The 22,757-nt window shown below is 35.8% G+C and overlaps 1 protein-coding gene, 1 long non-coding RNA gene and 1 other non-coding gene across 3 annotated transcripts; 1 reads left to right on the forward strand and 2 right to left on the reverse strand.

Moving 5' to 3' along the window:
- The first annotated feature begins 3,860 nt into the window (after nucleotides 1-3,860).
- LOC127171175 (uncharacterized) lies at nucleotides 3,861-6,425 on the forward strand. The gene is made up of 3 exons (XR_007828474.1): nucleotides 3,861-4,793; nucleotides 4,919-5,031; nucleotides 5,878-6,425. It is a non-coding gene; the product is annotated as an uncharacterized LOC127171175 (long non-coding RNA).
- Nucleotides 6,426-6,678: 253 nt separating this feature from the next.
- Nucleotides 6,679-20,811, reverse strand: esyt3 (extended synaptotagmin-like protein 3). Its single transcript, XM_051118964.1, has 23 exons — nucleotides 20,173-20,811; nucleotides 19,120-19,161; nucleotides 18,851-18,985; nucleotides 18,666-18,742; nucleotides 18,465-18,534; nucleotides 16,943-17,032; nucleotides 16,783-16,838; nucleotides 16,194-16,314; nucleotides 15,924-16,100; nucleotides 15,745-15,827; nucleotides 15,612-15,660; nucleotides 14,126-14,215; nucleotides 13,854-13,916; nucleotides 13,668-13,727; nucleotides 11,786-11,857; nucleotides 11,598-11,684; nucleotides 11,330-11,479; nucleotides 8,519-8,925; nucleotides 8,334-8,432; nucleotides 8,122-8,253; nucleotides 7,924-8,029; nucleotides 7,797-7,846; nucleotides 6,679-7,382 (listed from the first exon to the last, which is right to left on the reverse strand). Exons 1-23 carry the CDS (start codon nucleotides 20,488-20,490, stop codon nucleotides 7,343-7,345), a joined length of 2,574 nt encoding a protein of 857 aa, XP_050974921.1. The 5' UTR covers nucleotides 20,491-20,811; the 3' UTR covers nucleotides 6,679-7,342.
- A 1,571-nt stretch (nucleotides 20,812-22,382) lies between these two features.
- On the reverse strand, nucleotides 22,383-22,495 carry trnal-caa (transfer RNA leucine (anticodon CAA)). The gene is made up of 2 exons: nucleotides 22,458-22,495; nucleotides 22,383-22,428 (listed from the first exon to the last, which is right to left on the reverse strand). It is a non-coding gene; the product is annotated as a tRNA-Leu (tRNA).
- Nucleotides 22,496-22,757: the final 262 nt, after the last annotated feature.

Raw genomic sequence — 22,757 nt, forward strand, 5'->3', positions numbered from 1 at the left:
TAAACCTGGTTTTAGATCACAATTAGTATGTTGTTGGGCCTCCTTTTGCAGCCAATACAACATCATTTCATCTTGGGAATGACAAATACAAGTCCTGTAAAGTAGCCAGAGGGATTCCTAGCCATTCTCCTCTTGCAGAACAGTGGCCAGATCAGTATGTGATGCTGGTGTAGGAAAACATTTCCTGACTCGCTCCTCCAAAACCCCCCAAAGTGGTTCAATCTTGTGACTGTGCAGGCCATGGGAGATGCTAATGCATGAAACTGAAACTATGAATGCAAAAATAGAAGGTGGACCACATTTGCAGTCCTTACCGTGGAGCACAAAAAAAATCTACTTCAAACAAACCAATAAAAAGTAAAAAAAAAAAATACAGAAATTGCATAATCCATCAGGCAAGTACGGTTGAGCTTCCAATGTTCTAAAATAACTGACATGTGGACCCTTTTCACATTTCCAGGGTTCTCAGAAGCAGAAGTCATTATAGTTGGGTAAACTTCTATAGTGCTGAATAGAAACTACTGCAATAACCTTTCTCCCCTTGAGCAACCCGTCACTCACATGAGATCACAGCAATAGAGTGCAACAGTCAGTAAATATTCCAAGCTTTTTCTCCATAGGGAAACTGATGGAACAGTACTTGGGCAGTGACTGATGAGCTTCAGCTTCAGTGGTCACATTTGTAGTCCTGTGGGAACGACCTTAATTTCTATAGCGCTTTATACAATACAAATTGTTTCAAAGCAGCTTCACACTAACAAACAGTAAAAAGCACAACCAATTATGGAAACTTAAATATTGAGACAGTTTAGATTCAGCTGTAAACCAGTTCTAAAATGCAATAGTGTCAGCACAGTTCAGTGTTAGTTCAGATAAATTACAGTGTAAAATTGATCAGTTTCGAAACAAATGCGCAATGCGATCTCCGACCTGTCTGTGTGTGTGTGTGCGTTTGTGTGCATCAATTAAAGCAGTGCATTAATATAGAACGATGATTAAACTGACTTGAAACTACCTGTGCCTTAAATGATTTTACTGCATACCTGACAGCCAATCAGAATCCAGTATTCTGACAGCCCATGGAATAACATAGTATACACCATTATACAGTGTCTTAAACCTTTAACTGTTACCGCCCCCTTTGTGTGACGCCTAAGTTTACTTCAACATTTTACAAATAAATCCTAATCTAATCATGACAATCTATATAACGTTGGGAAGGTCTAAGACTAAATAAATATTTTACCACTCTTTTGTGTTACAAATTACGTAGGAAAAGTAATAGATTAATTTATGACAAGAGTGCACCTCAAAAATCTACATCATAACAGGAGTCCTGACCTTTGTCACAAAAAGACTTTCTTCATTGCCTTTTTACCTATCACGCAATATAACTCTTAAGAAATTATATATCAACTAAAAACTTAAAATCTTTAAATTCATCCTTTGAAAACCATTTTAAAATCAGACATTGCATTACCATGGACATTGTACATCAAAATCATATTACAAAATGTTTTCGTTCATGAATTATAAAAATTTACCTTTGGATAGTGCATTTTCATGTCTATGTTTAAGATAGGGAGTGACAGTGACAGGGTTAAATTAGAAAAAAGAAAAGAAAAAAGAAAAAGAAAAATCAATGTAACAAATGTACAAGAAATAAATATGAATAAGGGCAATTAAGAACCATGCAGAAACTGGCCAGAAAATTTTTTGTGAAGAGGATTCATTTTCAGAAAGAGGATTCATTCACCAGAAACACTTTTTTTAATTACTAATTTTAGCAACACCAATTTTGTACTTAATATACTAAAAATAATTCTTCAGTACTTCTTAAAATAATATTAAGAATATCTAAGTGTACCCAAATGTGCTATTTTGTCCCAAAAATGCGTGAAAATAGAGCACTTTACTTTTTTCGCCTGGGAAATCAATGTCCATCTCAAACATATACGGCTAAAAGGGAAAAAAGACTGTTGTGTTGGACGCCATTTACTTATATCGTGCAAACAAAAACATTCTTACAAATATCTTCTTTTGTCTTCTAGAAGAAAGAAAGCTACTGTATACAGGTTTGGTGGGTTTCAGAGAGTAAATTTTCTTTTTTCTATTCCTTTAAGCTACTAAACCGCCTGCGCATGTACTGCCATATACAGAGAAATTAAAAGTGAAAGTTTAATAAGCCTTTACACTGACTTCAACAAACACCTCAGTCACAGGACAGGCGGACATGGCTACTGCTGAGTTCCCATTCGCTCTCTGACTATCTAATATAAACTTTATTTCATATGAATCCACCTCTTCGGTCAGCACAATTGCACCAAGTAAGTCCACCAGTTATCTACTTCAGAATAGAAACTATTCTGCTTGTTATCACAGCATGCATACTTTTCTTCCGCAACACTGTCTTTTATTTCAAGCGTAGGCGAGACCGGGGAGTGTTTTGTTTTAATGTCAGTAACTCAATAAATCAATAAATCTTTTATTGTTTATTTTTATTTAACCAGGAAAATATCCCATTGAGATACAACTTCTCTTCATCCGAATCTTCTTTTGGCAAGTTCCAAGTAAATCATTTGGCCCATCCTGTTGGGTCCAATGTTCTTGTGGTGAACTGTTTATAATTATTATCATACACCCATACGGAAAACTTATCTTATCTGGTTACTTATTAGAAACTGTTTTCAAAAAATAGACATACCTGTTTCAAAATTCATATTTTCGGTGTGTGCAGTTTACATATATGTAGTCATTTTGATTTTCTGCAAGGCTAAATAGTGTAGTGATGGGTACTGACGTCACTAATGATGTTATGCTTTTTTATGCATCACATAAAAAAGATTGGTGGGATATCTATCTTGTAGAACCTTTTACTGTATATTTATAAAATTAATACTGTATTATACATTTTATTAACAAAAGATAGACTATTAGTCTAGCAGTCTATCAGAACTAATATAAATTAGAAAATCATATACTGATAATATGCAATAAGGCCACAGTCGCTGGAAGAGGGTTGGATAAGTGACATTTGGTCGAGTGAGCAGTCCGTTGGCAGTGACCTCTTCCACTGGTTGTGCTGGTAACAATGCAGTGGGAAAAGAAGCAGTAATCCGCTGAGATGCTGATCTCCTGGAGCACCAAAGCGTCCTAAAACCTGGAACGCAGATGTGGCCCTGAAGTAGGTCCAGAAGGTCCTTAGTCTGAAACACGTGGATGAAAGTACCTTGAGGTGAAGGTTTGCTCGCCGGTTGCAAATGTCTGTATGTCTTCTGCCTGAGGCTCAGAACATTGTCATTCCACATTTCCAGTCCTTCACGAATACAGATTTCCTACTTGCCTAGCGTGGCATAGCGTAGCCTATAGAGGTCAAAAAACTGTATGCACCTTCAGCTTTCTGTTTTCCCGCTTTTCCTTCTAAAGACATTTTGGTCACAGCTGGTGCAGGCAATGTTAAAAGACTTTTCAAAGTTAACGTTTTTATATTAAGGTAGCAGAGAAGTAGAAAGACGAAAAGAGAGAAGATCAAACCATGTGCGGACAAAGAAGAAGATGGAACCTACAGATCAGCTGTAATTGAAAACATCCAAAACAGTAGTCAAGATTTTCTGACAATGCTGGTGAAAAACATGTTGAAAGGATGTTCTGCTGTGTCACATGATTTCACTATAGAAATAATACCAGAAGGGCAACTGTGCTGTTGTGACATTTTCCAGTAATAAGGGTAAGTCATGGTAAGCCATGCTCTCTTCAAATGACAATATCAAATACTAAACTGCAATGTCTGATTGTTGAGCACCTTTACATAAATCCACCTAATATTTTGGTCCAGAGATATAGAAAACTTAATTATGTCCTACTCAATTAATGTAATTATTAAGAAGGTAAACATGAAGGTCAGATTACTTGAGATGACTTGAAAGGTGAAAGCTGAGGGCTTGCCTCCAAACTCAAACTGTGACTTAATCATGCTCTATTTTGTCAAATTTGCGGGAAGTAGAGGATGATGGAGTAATATCTAAAATGGCTCAGTCAGCAATAATCACTTTTAAAAATTTTGAAGATATATAATATGGTTACATTTGATTTAATAGCTGAAATTAATTTTGACGTGCATAAACTATAAAACGTGTTACTTCAGATGTGTCCTCAAAGAGCAACATCACATTAAAGAGCAAACTTACACTGAGCACTACACACAGCTTTATATGGTAAAGACAGACCCACCCTGATACTTCCAGAGGCATTTATTGAGAAGATTGATAAGAACTGTGTGGCAGCACTTAGTCACTCAAGCTATGTACAGTCATTTTTGCAGGATAGATTTCAATCCTCATCAGTGAAGATCAGTCCTTTGCTGTGTCAGTGTCTAAAGTTAAATCTACTGAGCTGAAATGCCTTTCTCTCAAAATATTATTTTTGTGTGTGTATGTGTTTTTTAAACAGTTAACAATTTTACAGAATTTTAGTCCATAGTTACAGATAGAATTCCTGGCATGTGTGTATCTAATTTTTGAGTTAGACAGGCAGTGCAGTATATTGTGAATAAACACATGGCAACATCACAGACAACTCAATTTCATACTTGTATCCATTATGGGATGTTAACTGGTTTTTACGTCTGTTTTTGATTATAGATTGAACAAATCCAAAATCCTGGACAGGTGGAAGAATTACCAGATTAACAAAAGTCATGGAAATTAAAGAATGGGCATCAAAACAATGAAAAAAGACTCTTCATGGAACCAGTGAACAGACTATCAGTCACATTGAAAAATGTGGCTTTAATTGTAACTATGCAATAAAAATCATTTACTACAATCATTTTAACTTTAAATACTTGGTTTGAAGTAGTGTATATATGAATTTTTCACATTTTAATGTATTTATTTTTGTTCTTTGTTTCTTGTTACAGCTTCAGTATACGGAAATGGAACTTACTTTGCATGTAATGTAAACTACTCTTCTAGCAGCACAGTGCCTAATGCTCTGGGACCTAAAGGAGAAGTCCACTTCCAGAACAAAAATGTACAGATAATGTACTCACCCCCTTGTCATCTAAGATATTCATGTCTTTCTTCATTCGTAAAGAAATTATGTTTTTTGAGGAAAACATTTCAGCATTTTTCTCCATATAATGGACTGCTATGGTGCCCGACTTTGAACTTCCAAAATGCAGTTTAAATGCGGCTTCAAACGATCCCAAATGCAGTTGTAAACGATCCCTGTCAAGGAAGAAGCGTCTTATCTAGTGAAACGTTTGGTAGACTTTTTAATCTCAAACGGTCGTCTTGTCTTGCTCTGCCTGAACTCTGTGTATTCTGACTCAAGACAGTTAGGGTATGTCGAAAAACTCCAATCGCATTTTCTCCCTCAACTTCAAAAAATAATTTCAGAATCATCCTACATCACTGCAGAAGTTCCGACCCAGTATTTGCAAAGTGAACAAGAAAAGATCAAACACCCTTAACAAAAAAGGTAAAACAGCGATATAGGGCAATTTTGAAGTTGAGGGAGAACATGAGATGGGAGTTTTTCGACATACCCTAACTGTCATGAACAGGAACAAAAACAGTCCAGGCAGAGTAAGACAAGACGAGCGTTTGGCATTAAAAAGTATATAAATTGTATCGTTTCACTAGATGAGACCCTTCCTCCTTGGCTGGGATTGCATTTAAACTGCATTTTGAAAGTTCAAACTCGGGGCACCATAAAGTCCATTATATGGAGAAAAATGCTGAAATGTTTTCCTCAAAAAACAATTTCTTTACGACTCAAGAAAGAAAGACATGAACATCTTGGATGAATTCATTTTCTGTTGTTTCTTTTTTTTTTTTTTTTTTTTTTTTTTTAATTTTTATTTTTTCTTTTTAGCTGACAAAAAGAGAAAACAACAGAAGACACAACAGCAGAGAAACTGCAGCAACAACCAACATCTATATGAATCACAGTGTATACTAAATGTTAAATGTTATTGTGCAGCACACATAACTAATATTACAAAATGTGTTTTGAAGCGACAGCAGATCAAGACAGTGTGTGTCTGTGAGCACCTGTTTTTACACCAATGTGAATGCTTGTGTGTACACCTGTGTGCACACCTGTGTGTGTGAGCGCGTTTGTGTTCATAAGGTTCTTCTATGTAAATGTTTAATAGTGTGTGTGGGGAACCGCAGCCCCGCCCCGCAAGGTATGAAGCAGACATGGGGGAGACCCGGGCCCCGAACATCCGGAGGCCCCCCCTGGCACGAGAGTCCCAGGAGAACCACCGCAGAGAAAACCGCGGCCCCCACCCAGAAAAGGGCAGAGGAGAGCCCGGAGGGGGATCATCCGGCAGCCACCATGCAGACGTCCCAGGGGGCCGCGGCGGCAAGCCCGCAGGCTCCGCCGGCAGCCGGCCACACCAGAGCAGACCGGCCCCTGGGCCCGGTGATCCAAGGCCCCCCACCCCCTAGCCAGGGCCCAGCAAAGCCAGGAGGGCCAGGCCCCGCCAAGCGACCGCCGAGAGTGGGCCAGCGCTCACCCGAGCATCCCGCCCCGGAGCGATTTTCTGTTGTTTCTACTGTAAAGTTTACAAAATTCTGTCTTGTTAATCCTGGTGATATTTTCACTAGATATGCACGAACAACACAATCTTCTGGCACATGTAAACAAAATGCACTGCACATAAAGGTCTTCAAAACTTCAAATAGTTTTATTATCATTTTTTACACCCTTATACAACTTACAACTGATACTTTTGGCATTCAATAAAGTTTATAGACACAATCCACAAGTATGCTTGCCATTTCAAAAATCTTAGATACAAATATAAAAATAAATGAATACAGTTACATTTCTGACCTGTCCAAAAAGTAGACATATTACACATATATCGGACAAAATAGATCTTAGCAATCTTGAATTCTATTATAACAACCAAATATAATATAACCAAATATAATACTCTTGTGTTTTAAGTTTTATAATCATATTTGTCTATATACTTGTCTTCATACTAATATTTATAATGAAAAACACCAAACATTATATATACTTGGACAGAAAAGATTGAAAAATATTGAAAACCAGATCACCTTCTGTCATGTCAAGAATTACTGTACACACACACGCCAAAAAAAAAAGAATTTAAGTGAAGAGGAATGTAAAAACTGACAGTTTCGCATGAGGTCAACATCAGTAACTGTTCTGAATTAGGAATTACATATTCAAATCACCAAGTCAGTGTCAAAGTGCTTAGCCTGTCTCATCCAGATAGCTTTCAGCAGGTAAAAAAATAAAGTTATGAGCAAATAATAAACTTGCTCAGTTATTTTGTGACTAGCTGAACCCAGTTCTGCTAGTTTATCTTCTTTAGCCCAGGAAGAGTGAGTTCATACCTGTTTAATTACAGAGAAAAAGTTACACATTAACATACACCATCTGCACACTTAAACTGTTTAAACTAGTTCAGTTCAGTTATAAAAAAGTTTAGCTGTGCAACAGAGTGCTTTACTGCCTGCCCACTTTTTCAGTGGCGTGAGTTCCGAAAGTATTTTTTCTATTCTCTTTTCTGATAAGGAATTTTTTTAAAAAGTCTTAATTAAAGCATTATAAGCTATGAAACAAACCAAACAGCTACGAAGTGAATACATCATTTACGGCGCTTCATGGAAGTGTGCATTTTCTGCTTTATAAGTTATCATTAAAAAATCAATTTCCCTATGGATAAAGTGAAGTGTTTACTTTCGGAACCCAACTGTTGCACTCTAAAAGCCACAAAACGTTTAGCTAACTACATTTGCTGTCCTTACCATTCTACGGAGCCCTTGACTAGATCCACTTCAGACATATCAACCAAAACCTTTTGAAAAAGAAGAAAATCAAAATTTTCAAGAAAAGTCCCGATAATTAGAAAATCCATGTTCTTTATCTACATACCATTCCAATCTCCTTTCGCTCTCTTTTGTGAAGCATTTTATTGTTTTTTACTGCAACATCCAACTTTCTTGTTTTTGCTTCCTCCAATGATACGGCAAACTCAAATCTAAGATGAAGAGTTACGTTAGAAAGCTCTGAAACATGTCTAACAAAAGATGATTATACTATTTTTTCCAAGAGGTGAAAATATGCTCTAACGTCTCATTGAAGACAGGGTTCACGGTCTTCTTTTTAACCGGAGTGCGCTTGCGATGCTTCCACGTCTGATCGGGCAGCAGATACATGCGGACGTAAGTATCAGAGCCGTTCTCGCTGCAGGCGAACAGATCCCTAGCAGAACAAATAACCGTTTTTAATTATTCTTTGATTTGTGAAATACTTACAGGTTAAATAAAAAACGAGCATCTCACCTGCAGCTGCTGACAATCACGATGAGCCGCTTTCTTAAGGTGGCATAACGCAACGTGAGTTGGATCTGCCCAAAGCTGCCCTGATGATTCAAGATGGCCCTTTAATGAACATATAAACTCATTAGTTAATTCTTAAGATTTTAATAGGACACAACATTTTGTAAGCAGCACCAGATTGTACCTACTCTGGATAAGGGACATTGTCTGTTAGATCGTAGCGAGAAGAAGCTATCGAGTTGTCCGACAACAGGCTGTGGGAATCGTAGCGACGCATTTGACTGGGGGTGGAGGGGGTCGAACGCAGTGGTTCTGTGGTCACGAAAGTGCTTCGTCGGTAGGGAGCATACTCAGCTTGGAGTTCATTATAGGAGTTGACTGAAGATGGCACAGCGACCGGAACAGTCTGTGTTCTGGAGAGTGGGACAAATGAAACAGGCACTTTTTCTTGCGGGTTGCCCTGTACAGGCTGAGCTGAAACTTGAGTTGGAGCTGGAGTTTGAGGCTCAGGATGAGTTTGGGAAGATGAGACTTTTCCTTGAACCTGATCTGGTGGAGTAACAACCTTCGGTTTCGGTTTCTCCAGTGTAAGAATCTAATTGAGACAACAGGTGTAAAGTCATTGTTTACCATTATCCCAGCAAATACTACAACATAGTTTGTGTCTTGATATTTAATAGACCACCCAAATATATACACTACCATTCAAAAGTTTGGGATCAGTAAGATTTTTAAGGTTTCAATCAAAGTTAAATTTATTTGATCAAAAATACAGAAAAAAGTAATATTATGGAATATTTTTGCAATTTAAAATAACAGTTTTCTCTTTTAATATGCTTTAAAATATCATTTATGCCCGTGATGCAAAGCTGAATTTTCATCAGCCATTACTCCAGTCCTCAGTGTCATATGATTCTTCAGAAATCATGCTAATATGCCGATTTATTATCAATGTTGGAAACACTTGTGTAGGATCATATGATCCTAATATTTTTTTTGGAACCTGTGATACTTTTTTCAGGATTTTTTAATGAATAAAAAGGTAAAAAGAACAGCATTTATTCAAAACAGAAATTCTCTAACAATGTAAGTCTTTACAATCACTTTTTATCAATTTAACATATCCTTGCTGAGTAAAAATATCAACTTCTTTCAAACAAACAAACAAAGAAAACAAATGTCTACCTCCAAACTTTGAATGGTAGTGTATATTGTTACAAAGGTTTTCTATTTTACATAAACGCTGTTTTTTTTAACGTTTTATTCATCAAAGAATCCAGAAAAAGTATCACAGCTTCCAATAAATATTAAAAGAGTAGTTCCAGAACAAAAATGTACAGATAATTTAATCACTCCCTTGTCTTTCAAGATGTTCATGTCTTACTTTTTTCAGTCGGTAAGAAATTATGTTTCTTAAGGAAAACATTTCAGGATTTTTCTAAACAAACTGACAATTTATATACTTTTTAATCTCAAACGCTTATCTAGTCTAGCTCTGCGTAAACTCTGTTTTTTTCTGGTTCAAGACAGTTAGGGTATGTTGAAAAACTCCCATCTCATTTTCTTCCCCAACTTTAAAATCGTCCTACATCTCTGCAGAAGTACCGACCCAGTGTTTACAAAGTGAACATGCAAAGAAGACCAAACACCCTTTTAAAATTTAAAACGTTAAATTGTTTTGCTAGATAAGACCCTTCTTCTTCAGCTGGGATCGTTTAGAGCCCTTTGAAGCTGCGTTTAAACTGCATTTTGGAAGATCAAACTTGGGGGCACCATTGGCGTCCACTATACAGAGATAATTCCTGAAATGTTTTCCTCAAGAAACATAATTTCTTAACAACAACTGAAGAAAGAAAGACATGAACATCTTGGATGACAACGGGGTGAGTAAATTATGTGTAAATATTTGTTCTGGAAGCGAACTAATCCTTTAAGCAGCACAACTGTTTCCAACTGATAATAAATCAGCATATTAGAATGATTTCTGGATCATCTGACACTGAAGACTGGCGTAATGATGCTGAAAATTCAGCTTTGCATTACAGGAATAAATTTGAATTTAAAGTACATTAAAATAGAAAACCACTATTTTAATTTGCAATAATACTTTATAATATTACTGTTTCTTCTGTATTTTTTATCAAATAAATGCAGCCTTGACGAGCAGGAAAAAAAATCGTACTGATCCCAAACTTTTGAACGGCAGTGTACATCAAAATCTTTCACTGTCCTTTAGCTCAGTGATTGTAAACTGGTTGGCTGTGACTCAAACTTGGGACATAAGTCTGTTCTGTTTCTCACAACTGGGTTGTGGATGGCAGCAGGATAGCAAAATAAATAGACTTATTGACTTCTAAAGTGTAGGAAAAAAAATTCTCGTATTTTTAGAGGCCAAAGTCATTTGTTACTTGGAAGAAGACAGTCAAGTTAGGCAGTCAAGTTATCCTACAAAACAATGATATTACGTGAGGTAAAAAAAACAAAAACAACAAAAAAAAAAACAATACAGGTTCACTAACAACATACATAACCATTGTTTGTGCCAACCACACTGCATTGTAGGAATTACAAATATGATTGTGACACTTCACAAAAAGTTACATTTGTTAAATTACTTAATGGATTAGGTATTATGAACTAACACTGAACAGCAATTTTTACATCTATGTCTAGGATAATGAATGTAAATATACTACTGTTCATTTTTAATTGGTATTCATTATTCATTAGTTAATTAATATTCATTATAAATATATTAAATATAAATACATTAAATATATTGAATTATTTATGCAAATTGTAATGTTTTATTATTAATCTAAATAAATAAATGCTGTAAAGTTTATTGTTATTTCATGATAACTAAATTGTAAAGTGTAAAGATTTTTTTTTTTTTTTGGTATCCAATTTCAGTACTGTGTTCGGGCTTCTGAAATCCATAAAATAAAAAAAAAATTAAAAAAAAAAAAATATATATATGCTGTAGTTCACTCACTCACCCTGAGAACAGCTTTCAACCTAATCTGGCTGTTGGCTCCGGAGCGCTCAAGCTGAAAGCGCTGGTCTATGGTCATGTCAGACATATTGAGCAGCCTGACCAATGGCAGAGTGAGTTTACCCAGCGAGGATTTCTTCTCATGTTCTTTTACCTGATGGTAAAATAAAGAGAGACGTAATTTTTTATGTATTATATAATAATACTATGAGTTTGTTATATTTATCAAGCCTTGGTTATGGTTTTAAGACCATGGTGGTTTTAAGGTTTACCTCAACATTCAACACTTGGCTATTTACACTGTGCACAAAGAATGTGAAGCATTCATCATAAGACGGGTCTTTTGATGCATACACAACCTGTCACAACAAATACAAACACAGATGAAAACACTCCAGTTTTTAAATTTCCGATTCATTGTGTTTATGTATATATATATTTTTTCCAAAAAGTTAAATACCTTGCTTTTTTGACTTTGCTGATCAACGGAAAACTCCACATATGAGTTGGGATCATTAGTTCTCTTGGTCAGCTGCAATTTAAAATGAACACAGATGGAAATAAAGTTCATTAAGGTCATAGACACATTTTGATAATGTATATTCTAAATAATCATTAGATATGGCTTCCAAATTTTTAATTCCCATAATTTTCATGTTCATGACCATGAATTCCCATGACTTTTCTTTAAGCTTTCCACTCCTTTGTGATAACTGAGATTTTTAAAAAAGGAAAAATTTAGCACAGATTTCCATTTACGTCAGGTACCAATCCTTGAAAATAATATATTTGAACAATCATGCTTATAACAGTGTAAAAAATTCTCCAGTGAGACAAAAAAAATCCTGATTGGAATTTTTTACATTTGTGAATTTTTCTAATCACCTTATTATTATAATAACCATTTGTTGTCTTTCATGTCAGATCCTTAAATTTACCTGATTACTTTAAACTTTTTAAAACGTTTTTGATTAGTTTTGGGCACATCACATTCTGTCTTCATATACAAACATGTCGGTCCATGGCATTAGCCAAGTCTAGCACACAACTCCCATTATAATTACTGAAGCTACGAAATGAATCTGTTATTTATATCGTATCTGCATTGTGTTTTTTATGATAAGGAATTTGTGGTGGTGCGCACTTATCAACAGCTTTGGCGTTTTCAGCGCTAACTAATCTAAGCGCCTCTGACTGGTGTTCCTAAATTTAACAGAAATGTGTTTGACTGGTTATAAAACAGCACGTAAAAGCAATCAGATGCAGTGTGAATGAATCTAAATGGAATTTCGTGAATTGACACTTTTCAATCATTTTCACATTTCATTTAAATGGTGACAGCCATAATACACTGTTTAATTGTGCAGGGGCATTATTTGCCCCTTTGTCATTTTTGCCACAATCCCTCATTAAATTACGACCCTGATTAGAATGCAGCTCATGGATGATTTAGCTAGTGGTGCAACAAATACCACATTATACCAAGAGTCATTCTGGCAGCTGGAAAACAAAAAACAAAAATCCTGACCAGCAGACTACTCCACTAATAATTAACTGACACCGAGGCGACATTATGATTATAAAACTACGACTTTATGACACAGAACAATAAAAAGTCATAATGTTTCACCTTTTAATTTGCATGACGTGTATGTGGTTAATGTGATCATTTTCATAGTTGAACCAGTGGTAGAAACCAGTTGAACAGGTTGCTACAATTACAGAGAAGCAGAAACTAATACCTTCGCCTTGACTTTATCATGCTTACAGCTGAAATGCTATGATATAATCTCTGGAATGTTCTATATTCAGGGCAGGATGGCAGGAGGCTGCATTCCAACACATGAGATGGAATAAGAGTGAAATACCTAGACATCTGGCTTTTTGACCCAACAACAGAAAAAAAGTTTTTTCCACCTTGTTTTTAAGAAAACCTAATACACAAACTTTCCAGAAAGGCTTACAGGAATAAAATCACTCGGTCTTAATTTACTCACTGCCGTAAAAGGGCAGAATTAATTTACATTTCAGATTGGTTTTCACACAAACCTATTATATGGCTCCAGAAGACTACTTTTGGTATTTGTATGGTGTTTATGGTGTAGTTTTATGGAGCTGGTTTCTATGAATCACCATTGTTTTTTGTTTTTTTTAAGAAATCTTAATTTGTTTTCCAACATACAGTGACCAAATAATGATAGCATTTTCCTTGTTCCATTAAAACTATGTGGAAAATATATTATTTTACCCATATAGTTCTACTAGTATTAATTCTGAGAGGTTTTTGGATGTGCTTCATTCTTCCCACATAAAGTCAATGGACAATAGTGGCCATTTCTTACCCGAGATTCTTTGGGTGCTTTTCCGTGCTTTTCGTTATGGGTAAATTCACGGTGGTCTTTCTACAGGCAAAGAGAAATGGAAAGTAAGCAAGCAAGTCAGAAAGACAGAAAGAAACACATGCTGTGTTTGTGTTATAATAGGCTGACAGTCTTTTAGATGTGCTCTCATTGTAAATGTATACTCACAGGCAGATTAGAGGCACTATTTAAGTATACTGCCAACATGGCACAAGCAAGCCCATCACTGGTCTGAAAGGTGAAATTGAATAAAAATCCACTGAAACACCTTCACATTCGATCCAGTTTAGTTTTAACAGTTTAATATAATGTTTACATAGAAAAATACACACACATTTTATTCGAAAATACAGAACTTAAATCACAGCAGATATTTTAACCATCTGGCACAGTATCTAAATTATCTACACTATTATTATGCGAAAAAAATACAAGCTTACCTCCTTTAGTAGTGCTGGGTTTGTGCTCAAAGAAAACCACTGCAGTTTCATATGGATCTCACCAGTCTCAATGTCCTCCAGGGTGAACCACTGCAAATCAAAATCAGAACTTAGTGGAAAAAACGTTTTTTTTTTTTTATAACATTATATCAGTATAATTTAGCACTTTTTCAATGTACAGAGATATTCTGATACATTCTTTGTTCAACTATCAGTTAAAGGAGAAGTCCGCTTCCAGATCAACAATTTACAAATAATTTACTCACCTCCTTGGCATCCAAGATGTTCATGTCTTTTCGTCTTCAGTCGTAAAGAAATTATGGTGTTTGAGGAAAGCATTTAAGGACTTTTCTTCTTTTCAAAAAGTAGTTTAAATCCAGATTCAAAGGGCTCTAAACGATCCCAGCCGAGGAAGAAGGGTCTTATCTAGCGAGACGAAATGTCTTTTTTTTTTTTCGAAAAAATTAAAAATTTGTATACTTTTTAAGCACAAAAGCTCGGGTAGCACAGGCTCTCGGATGCGCGTCCACGGGTCGTTCTTGAAAGATTAGTTCATTTTGAACAAATCTTTAATGTGACTCGCGAAGAACGAGTTGTCTTGGGGAGTGATTCGTTCAGTCGCGCATGCGCAACATCCTATTAGGTGGTAGGTAGGAGGTAATGGGTGGAGACAGACACTAAACCACACCCTAACCCTACCCCTTACCCTATCCTAAACATAACTCCACCCATTAGTTCACACAGAGGTGGAGCTGGACATCCAGAGAGGGGGAGCTGGAGGCCATTCGGCTCTGCAGTGAGCAGTACTTGTTTTCGAGTTGTTCGTTGATCTTATGGGGCTGTCACGTGATGCTGATTTTGCTAAAATTAACGAAATGACTCGAAAAAGATTTGTTCATTTTGCTGAACAAGACTCAAAGGTCCGAGTCGGTAAAATGATCCGAACTTCCCATCACTATTACGAATCACGTCTAAGTTCATCGTCTGTGTACTTTTTGTTACTCATCGTTGTACCTTTTTGTTTGTAAACAGCGCTTGACTTACTAAGACTTCTTTAGTCTTTGCGCGTTCGCTTTGTAAACACTGGGTCTGTAGTTCCGCCTACATTCGGCGTGACCTTTCGACATGATTCAATACGTAGCGTCGTGAACATGCATACCAGAACCTGTGCTACACAAGCTTTTGTGCTTAATAAGTATACACATTTGTATTTTCCAAAAAAAAAAAACTGGTCGTTTCGCTAGATTTGAGGCTGCATTTAAACTACTTTTTGGAAGTTCAAAATCGGAGGCACAATTGAAGTCCATTATATGAAGAAAAATCCTGAAATGCTTTCCTCAAAAACCATAATTTCTTTACGACTGAAAAAAGAAAGACATGAACATCTTGGATGACAAGGGGGTGAGTAAATTATTTGTGAATTGCTGTTCTGGAAGTGGAGTTCTCCTTTAAGAAGCAAAGCATTTTTTATTATTCTAAAGCTCACCTCATCTAACTCTCTCTCTTTCCTCACATCCCCACAATCCAGACTGTACCTGTGGCAGACAATCCAACATCTCACACAAAATCACATAAAATAGGCAAAATAACGTTTGTGATCTGAGCATACTCATTATTACCTGCCCAAAAAGTCATCAGCATCTGTGTCTTCGTCATAAAGTTCCACTTCCAACTCTTGCCCTGGAGCTTCATGAATGACAAACTATTAAAACAACAAAACAAAAACAAATATTAATTAGATCTCTGTTTCCCATCGGAAATGATTTTATTCAGATAGATTGAAGACTGATCAAAATACCTCATATACTTCATTCCAGCGTGGATTCAACGTTTCTTTAATGGTATTTGTTTTGAATTGCTTGTTTCCAACCCTCAGCACAGTATATGGATCTGACTTCCCCTTTACAAGTCCCATCATGTACGTGTCCTTTGCTACAAGATCCCGGGCTTCCAAAACATGGACCCGCACAACACCCTAAAGACGTTAACAAGGTATAACTTATTCTGCATTTTGAAAACAATATAAAAACTGATTTTGGCAAAGGGAACGAATTATTCCCAGTCTTACTCGAGGAAGAGGAAACTTCATTTGATCAACCTTGACTTGATCAATCAAAGGGATGCACATGCGATTGGGCAGAACCATGAGAGAGGCGATGATATCCACAATGGCCGATTCTGACATATGACTAGAGAGTAAATAGAGAGTTCATGAAGAAAGGACACCTTTAATCTTTATTAAACCTGTACTGTTTATTCCTCCATCTACTTTCATGTCATACACATTTGTCTATATGTAAACTTGCATGACAACATTCCATGTCCTGAAGCAATTTTAAAGAAGGGTGGCTAGGAAGCTAGCTTGTTTTTTCCATTGTTTTGTTTAACCCACACAGCTTCATTGTGACTGAGCTGCTCAAGCTGATTACAAGGTTGACTGCTTGATAAGACAAAGTAAACACAACATTTTAAACATCACCGACAAAAGTACTGTACGTTATTAAATAATCTGATAAAAATACTCTGATACTTATAAGATATTATGTGTATTAAGACCTGTAAACTACACAAAATATAAAATAAATACAACAAATGTGCATGGTCATTTCATCTGTTTATTAAGTGACAATCAAAATAATTCAAATCTGTGAACATACCTTAGTCCTGGACCATCCAAAACGTTAGTCATTCCAGTCCAATTGATTTGCAGAGCCTGGAAATTGAATTTAAAATGTTCATGTATTGCTAATGAACTCATTAAAATTGAGTTATTTTGTCATTTTAAACTAGTTAATTGCATGCAATGTCCATACGTACAGGTCGACGAATGAAGAACATTGTGACTCCACCTACAAGCGGTGACTGGCCAATCAGAGGCTCAAGAATTACACGTAGCATTCCTTGAAGCTGAAAGAAAAAATAAACACAATTATAGTTCTTGGTTGCTTTTATATTCATTAACTTTTCAATACATTAACTTTGCTGTTCTGTGAGGACTCAGTAGTAATGTTCAATAAGATTGATTAATTGATTCTTTCTTTCTTTTTTGGGAGGAAATTCAAACTTTTTTTCAGCAGAGAGTGCATTACCCTGATTAAAAGTGACAGCAAAAACATAATCTTACAAAAGACTTATTTTTTTTAAATAAATGCTGTTCTTTTGAACACTGTTTATCAAAAGCAATGTCTTCTGAAAATTTAGCTTTGCCATCATAGAAATTACTTTTAAAAGAGTTAAAGAGAAAACTGTTATTTTGAATTACAATAATATTTCACATTATTATTACTTTTATTGAATATCTATACAGTATATATCTATCTAAATATCTAACTATCTATCTGTCTACTACACACACACACACACACACACATTTAAACTTTTAAAAAGTAGTGTAAATAAAAAAATGTGACCTTGTCTGATATAAAGAAGTAGTTCACCTCCAAAACAAAAATTTACAGATAATTTACTCACCCCCTTATCATCCAAGATGTTCTTCCATTGTAAAGAAATTTTTTGAGGAAAACATTTCAGGATTTTTCTCCATATAGTGGACTTCTTTGGTAACCGTGAGTTTGAACTTCCAAAAAGCAGTTTAAATGCAGCTTTAAAGGGCTCTAAACGATCCCAGCCAAGGAAGAAGGATCTTATCCAGCGAAACAATTGGTTACTTTCTAAAAAATATTACAATTTATATACTTTTTAACTTCAAATGCTTGTTTTGTCTAGCTCTGTGTGCATTCCGGGTCAACAGTTAGGACATGTCGAAAAAGTCCCATCTCATTTTTCCCCCCAACTTCAATATCTTCCTACATAGCTGCAGAAATATCAACTGAGTTTTTACAAAGTGAATGCGCAAGGAGGGTCAAACACCCTTTACAAAAAGGTACAAAAGGGATGTAGGGGGTGTGTTGGAGGAGAAAATGAGATGGGAGTTTTTCAACATACCCTAACTTGTCATAAACCGGAATACACAGTGTTCACGCAGAGCTAGACAAGACGACTGTTTAAGTTTTTTTTAGAAATTAACAGATTGTTTTGCTAGATAAGACCTATCTTCCTCAGCTGGGATTGTTTAGAGTCCTTTGAAGCTGCATTTAAACGGAATATTGGAACTCTCAGGCACCATAGAAGTCCACTATATGGAGAACATTCCTGATTTTTTTTTTCTTAAAAAAACTGTTTCTTTACGACTGAAGACAGAAAGACATGAACATCTTGGATGACAAAGGGGTGAGTAGATTATCTGTAAATGTTTGTTCTGGAAGTGAACTTCTCCTTTAAATATCAAATAAAGAAAATGCCATCTAATGTCATTAAATTAAATTATTCCTTCACTAACCTGAAGGCCTTTGACTCCTACTTTGATGGCGGGTTTAACATCTGCATCAATGTCTACATCAGCGTCATAACTACAGGTGAGAGAAAAGAGAGCCTTAAAACATTTCAGCAAGATAAGGTAGCAAAACCATGCATTACGTCAGTCATATATGGCTTAGCAAGATAATCTGGTGTCAAAATGAAGTTTGATGACATAGCTCACATAATGTTTAAGTCAAGGATGACCTCTCTTGTTTCCAGCTCATGTGTGTACACCCGTACCCCTGTAATAGTTGGAGCCTGAAATGCAGATACACAATAGTAAGCTCTTATTGGACTGCTGAAATAGTGGGCTAATACAGTCTATTGCCAGTTAAGGGCACTGAGTTTCACATCACGGAATCATACTTTCTGTCCCATGTGAACTTTAGTAAAGGTGAAGGTCTTCAGGTGGGGGCTAGATGCTCTTACAGACGGCTGAATGTTTTCAATAAGAAGCTTTTCCATGTACATGCCAAAGAACGGCCATGCTTGCTGAAGAATCTACAACGAACAAGCACATTAAGGCATGTAAAAACACTGAAATAGAACAATTTATAACTCAAACTAGGCCGACAAATTTATGAGATTTCTTAGCGTATGACGTGCAAATCAACATTTGAGTCAGGAAATCCTACCTTGTTGATCCAAGCAGCCTTCTCAACATCTGCAAATTGAATCTATCAGGGAAAAAGTAAATAATTAAATAAATAAGAACAGAGACAAATAATAAACATTTCACCACGTAATTAAGGATTACTTGTTTAGAAATCAAAAACACTTGCTTGCAACTTGCTTAAATATGTATTAAACTTCAGCATCTCAAATTCCACATAATTCTGTTTTCCGTTAAGCTTTTTATGAGATATGAATTAGATCAATCCCTAAAAAGTTCAAAAGGTTCAAAGGGCAATTTTAATTGTATTTTATGATGTCACGAATATCTGTGGCCTGTAATGCATTATATCAACATCAATGTGAAGATCATCATTAACCTATTTTACAGAGAAGACAATAAGCAACCTTACAAACTGAAACAGCTTTACTTTTGTTCACACCAAAATAAAAATGGTCAAAATTTAAATATGCTTCTAATAATCTTCTAATAGCTAAAAGCTGTACATTTCCTGTGTTTCCCATAAGAAAGATCGCCATACTGGTTTGGGATGACATAAGGGTGAGTAAATGATGGCAGAGTTTTCATTTTTAGGTTAACTACCCCTTCAGGGTTATACTAGAGTTTGAAAACTTGAAAACCTTGGGAAAAGTAGCAACTTAAACACTCAATACTATAAAACTTAAACTAAAAATACTAAAACGTTACAGGTCCAATAAAATGGTCCTACAACATAATCAAATTTATATATTACTTTTAACTTTAGTGCCACAAAGGTGTGTCAGATTCTTGTTGTAAAGTATGAAGGGCTGGGTATTTTTATTAAGAAACTCAAGCAGACACCTTTGTGTGTGATGTTCCCAAAGCAAAACAACAAGAAGCCACACCTCTTACAGTTCAATACCCTCTAGTATTGCCTGGACAGTAAATACGCATATAAACAAGTATAACACAGTGTTTTTCCACCAACATATTAATTGGTTTGCATCTGTGCAATCAACTACAATACATGTTGCACGGATCACTTAAACTAGTTTTATTCCAGGTCAGTAAAGATGCCAAAAAGACCACCCACCCAAGCTGGCATGTTCATGGTGAGTTCAGTGCTGATCACTTCTTTCTCGTTTTCTACAAAGTCAATGGCTGTATCGATCCTCTGACCTTTCCACCTGCGGTTGTTTTTCCACATGGTCCACATCAGCATGCTCAGAAGAATCCAGCTGATGCTGAGTCCAAGCGAGCCAGTCAGGTATACAGGATAGCACAGGACAATCGCTCTCATCATGAAAATCAGGAACTCCATGATCATCTGATTGACATCCTTTACACTGAGTCGCTCTGGATTTTCAGTAGAGTTTGGGGGATCTTGACCCTCACTGACTGCAGCACTCATTGTGACCCTGGAGCTTACTGATTTAAACGTCTGAAGTAAATACGCAGTAGAAGAGCGTCTGAATGCACATCAGAGACGCATCGCCTGTTGATCGTTGTGCTGGAGAGGTTGGTTTTCCTGGCTACCTGAGATCAAATCCAACCATTAGATTGAGAGAGTAAACAAAGCATTTACAGAGACGCGCTCAGCATCCCCGGTGACCCTTCGCGTTTAGCTCCTCTCCATTAAACCCACTGTGATTGTGGAAGCTCTCTGTCAGTTTTTGCGAACTTCCGTGTTTCCCATCCATTGGGTTTTTTACCTGCCAGCCTCAAAGTAGACACGCCTAAATTCCACCCTATTCTCTGTGTGAGAAATAGTACATTCGTTCGTGTAGTAAGTTGACAGACAGGATCTGCCTCGAAACCAAACTATTGCAAATTTAAAGTGATCTGTTCATGGAAGTATATGAGGATAAAGTAATTAAATACCGGCTGATGCAGAGTGAGTGGCCGAGATTTATTGCAGGACGATTTTTTTCACTTGGATGAACTTAGTATGAGTAAGATTTTAAAGAAATGTGCTTTAACAACAAGAAGAAAAAGAATCATCATTCGTTAAAATTACAGGTAGCTTTATAAAAGCTTTTTATTGACTCTTTATTTAGCTACCTTTAAACGTAATATATGTTCTTTATTAAAATAGATTACAATTAGACAATTAGATTTATTGTCTTTACAGCAAATAAAACTGGCATTATTCTCACTCCAAACATTTGAGAGAACGGTAGTATATATATATATACTACCGTTCAAAAGTTTGGGGTCAGTAAGACTTGTAATAGTCTTTAAAGAAGTCTCTTATGCTCATCAAGGCTGCATTTATTTGATTAAAAATATAGAAAAAAAAAACAGTAATATTGCAAAATGTTTTTACAATATAAAATAATGTTTTTTATTTTAACATACTTTAAAATAGAATTTATTCCTGTGATGAAAAGCTGAATTTTTATCAGCTGTTTCTCCAGTCTTAAGTGTCACATGATCCTTCAGAAATCATTCTAATATGCGGATTTATTATTAGAATGATCAATGTTGGATAATATCAACAGTTGTGCTGCCAAATATTTTTTGGAACCTGTAATTTTTTTTTCAGGATTCTTTCATGAATAACAAGTTTAAAAAGTACTATATGTTTAATAAGTACAAGGGGTTGGGTTTATGTAAAAAAAAAAACAAAAAAAAACTTTCTCTCTGTATTTTTTTTTCATTTATTCATTGCATTATTTTCATATATCTGCATTACCCCGACATGTAAGGATATATGTAGGCCTACGCTTGTTTGTATAATATGTTTTGTACTTATTACAGTTCTAAAACACAAAAAAATATTTGCAGTTTGTACAAATTCAATCGTCATTTTTTGTCTTGCGCCATCTTAAGGGGTTTCAAAGCCATTGCAGCCTAAATTTTTATCAGCTACTTTATGTACACACTGATAAACTTACGGATAATTGCTTGACCTGGCTTGGAATTTGTATTTGTGTAACTGTAGGCTATACTCATATATGCATAAGAGGAAATTCACAAACATGACTGCATGTCTCTCAAAACTGAAGAGCAACAAAAAAAACTTTGTGTCACATGAAAGAACACACTAAAAACACTTAAAACAGGATTAAAACTTAAATTGGGATTTTGACACATTGGCAGTGTAACGAGAGAGAAATTCTTTCTTGACTTACCTAAATCCGGGTTCACTAAATTATAAAATTTTATATTATAAAACTTTATATGTATTTTTAACTTTACCTTGCCTTTCCTGAGTATTTTTTACAGTTTAAACCACAATGAAATATGCCTAAATGTTATGTAGAAATTAAAACCCAGATTTGATCAACAACAAAAATTTCTTGTCAGAAGTGGGATTCGAACCCACGCCTCCATTCGGAGACCAGAAGACCCATGTTTCACTGGGAAGGTTTGAACCTTGAGTCTGGCGCCTTAGACCACTCGGCCATCCTGACAACTAGAAATCATATGAAAATGTGTCACTATCCATATTGATGAAAACTGCTACTCTTGTTTTCTGAAAACGCGTGCACGACAAAAACGTACGCGCCAATGTGAATTTTGAAAAATACTTGGGTTGGAACACTCGACTTTCCTAATTAAAATGCGACGCCAGTATATGTTAGAATCAGAATCGAATTATTTCAACTTTTCATTATGTTTTAGAAACTATTTCAAATAAACGCGCAAAATTAAGGTTTTCACCGAGCACACAAC

The sequence above is a fragment of the Labeo rohita genome, chromosome 9, assembly GCF_022985175.1.
Source record: "Labeo rohita strain BAU-BD-2019 chromosome 9, IGBB_LRoh.1.0, whole genome shotgun sequence".
NCBI lineage: Eukaryota > Metazoa > Chordata > Actinopteri > Cypriniformes > Cyprinidae > Labeo > Labeo rohita.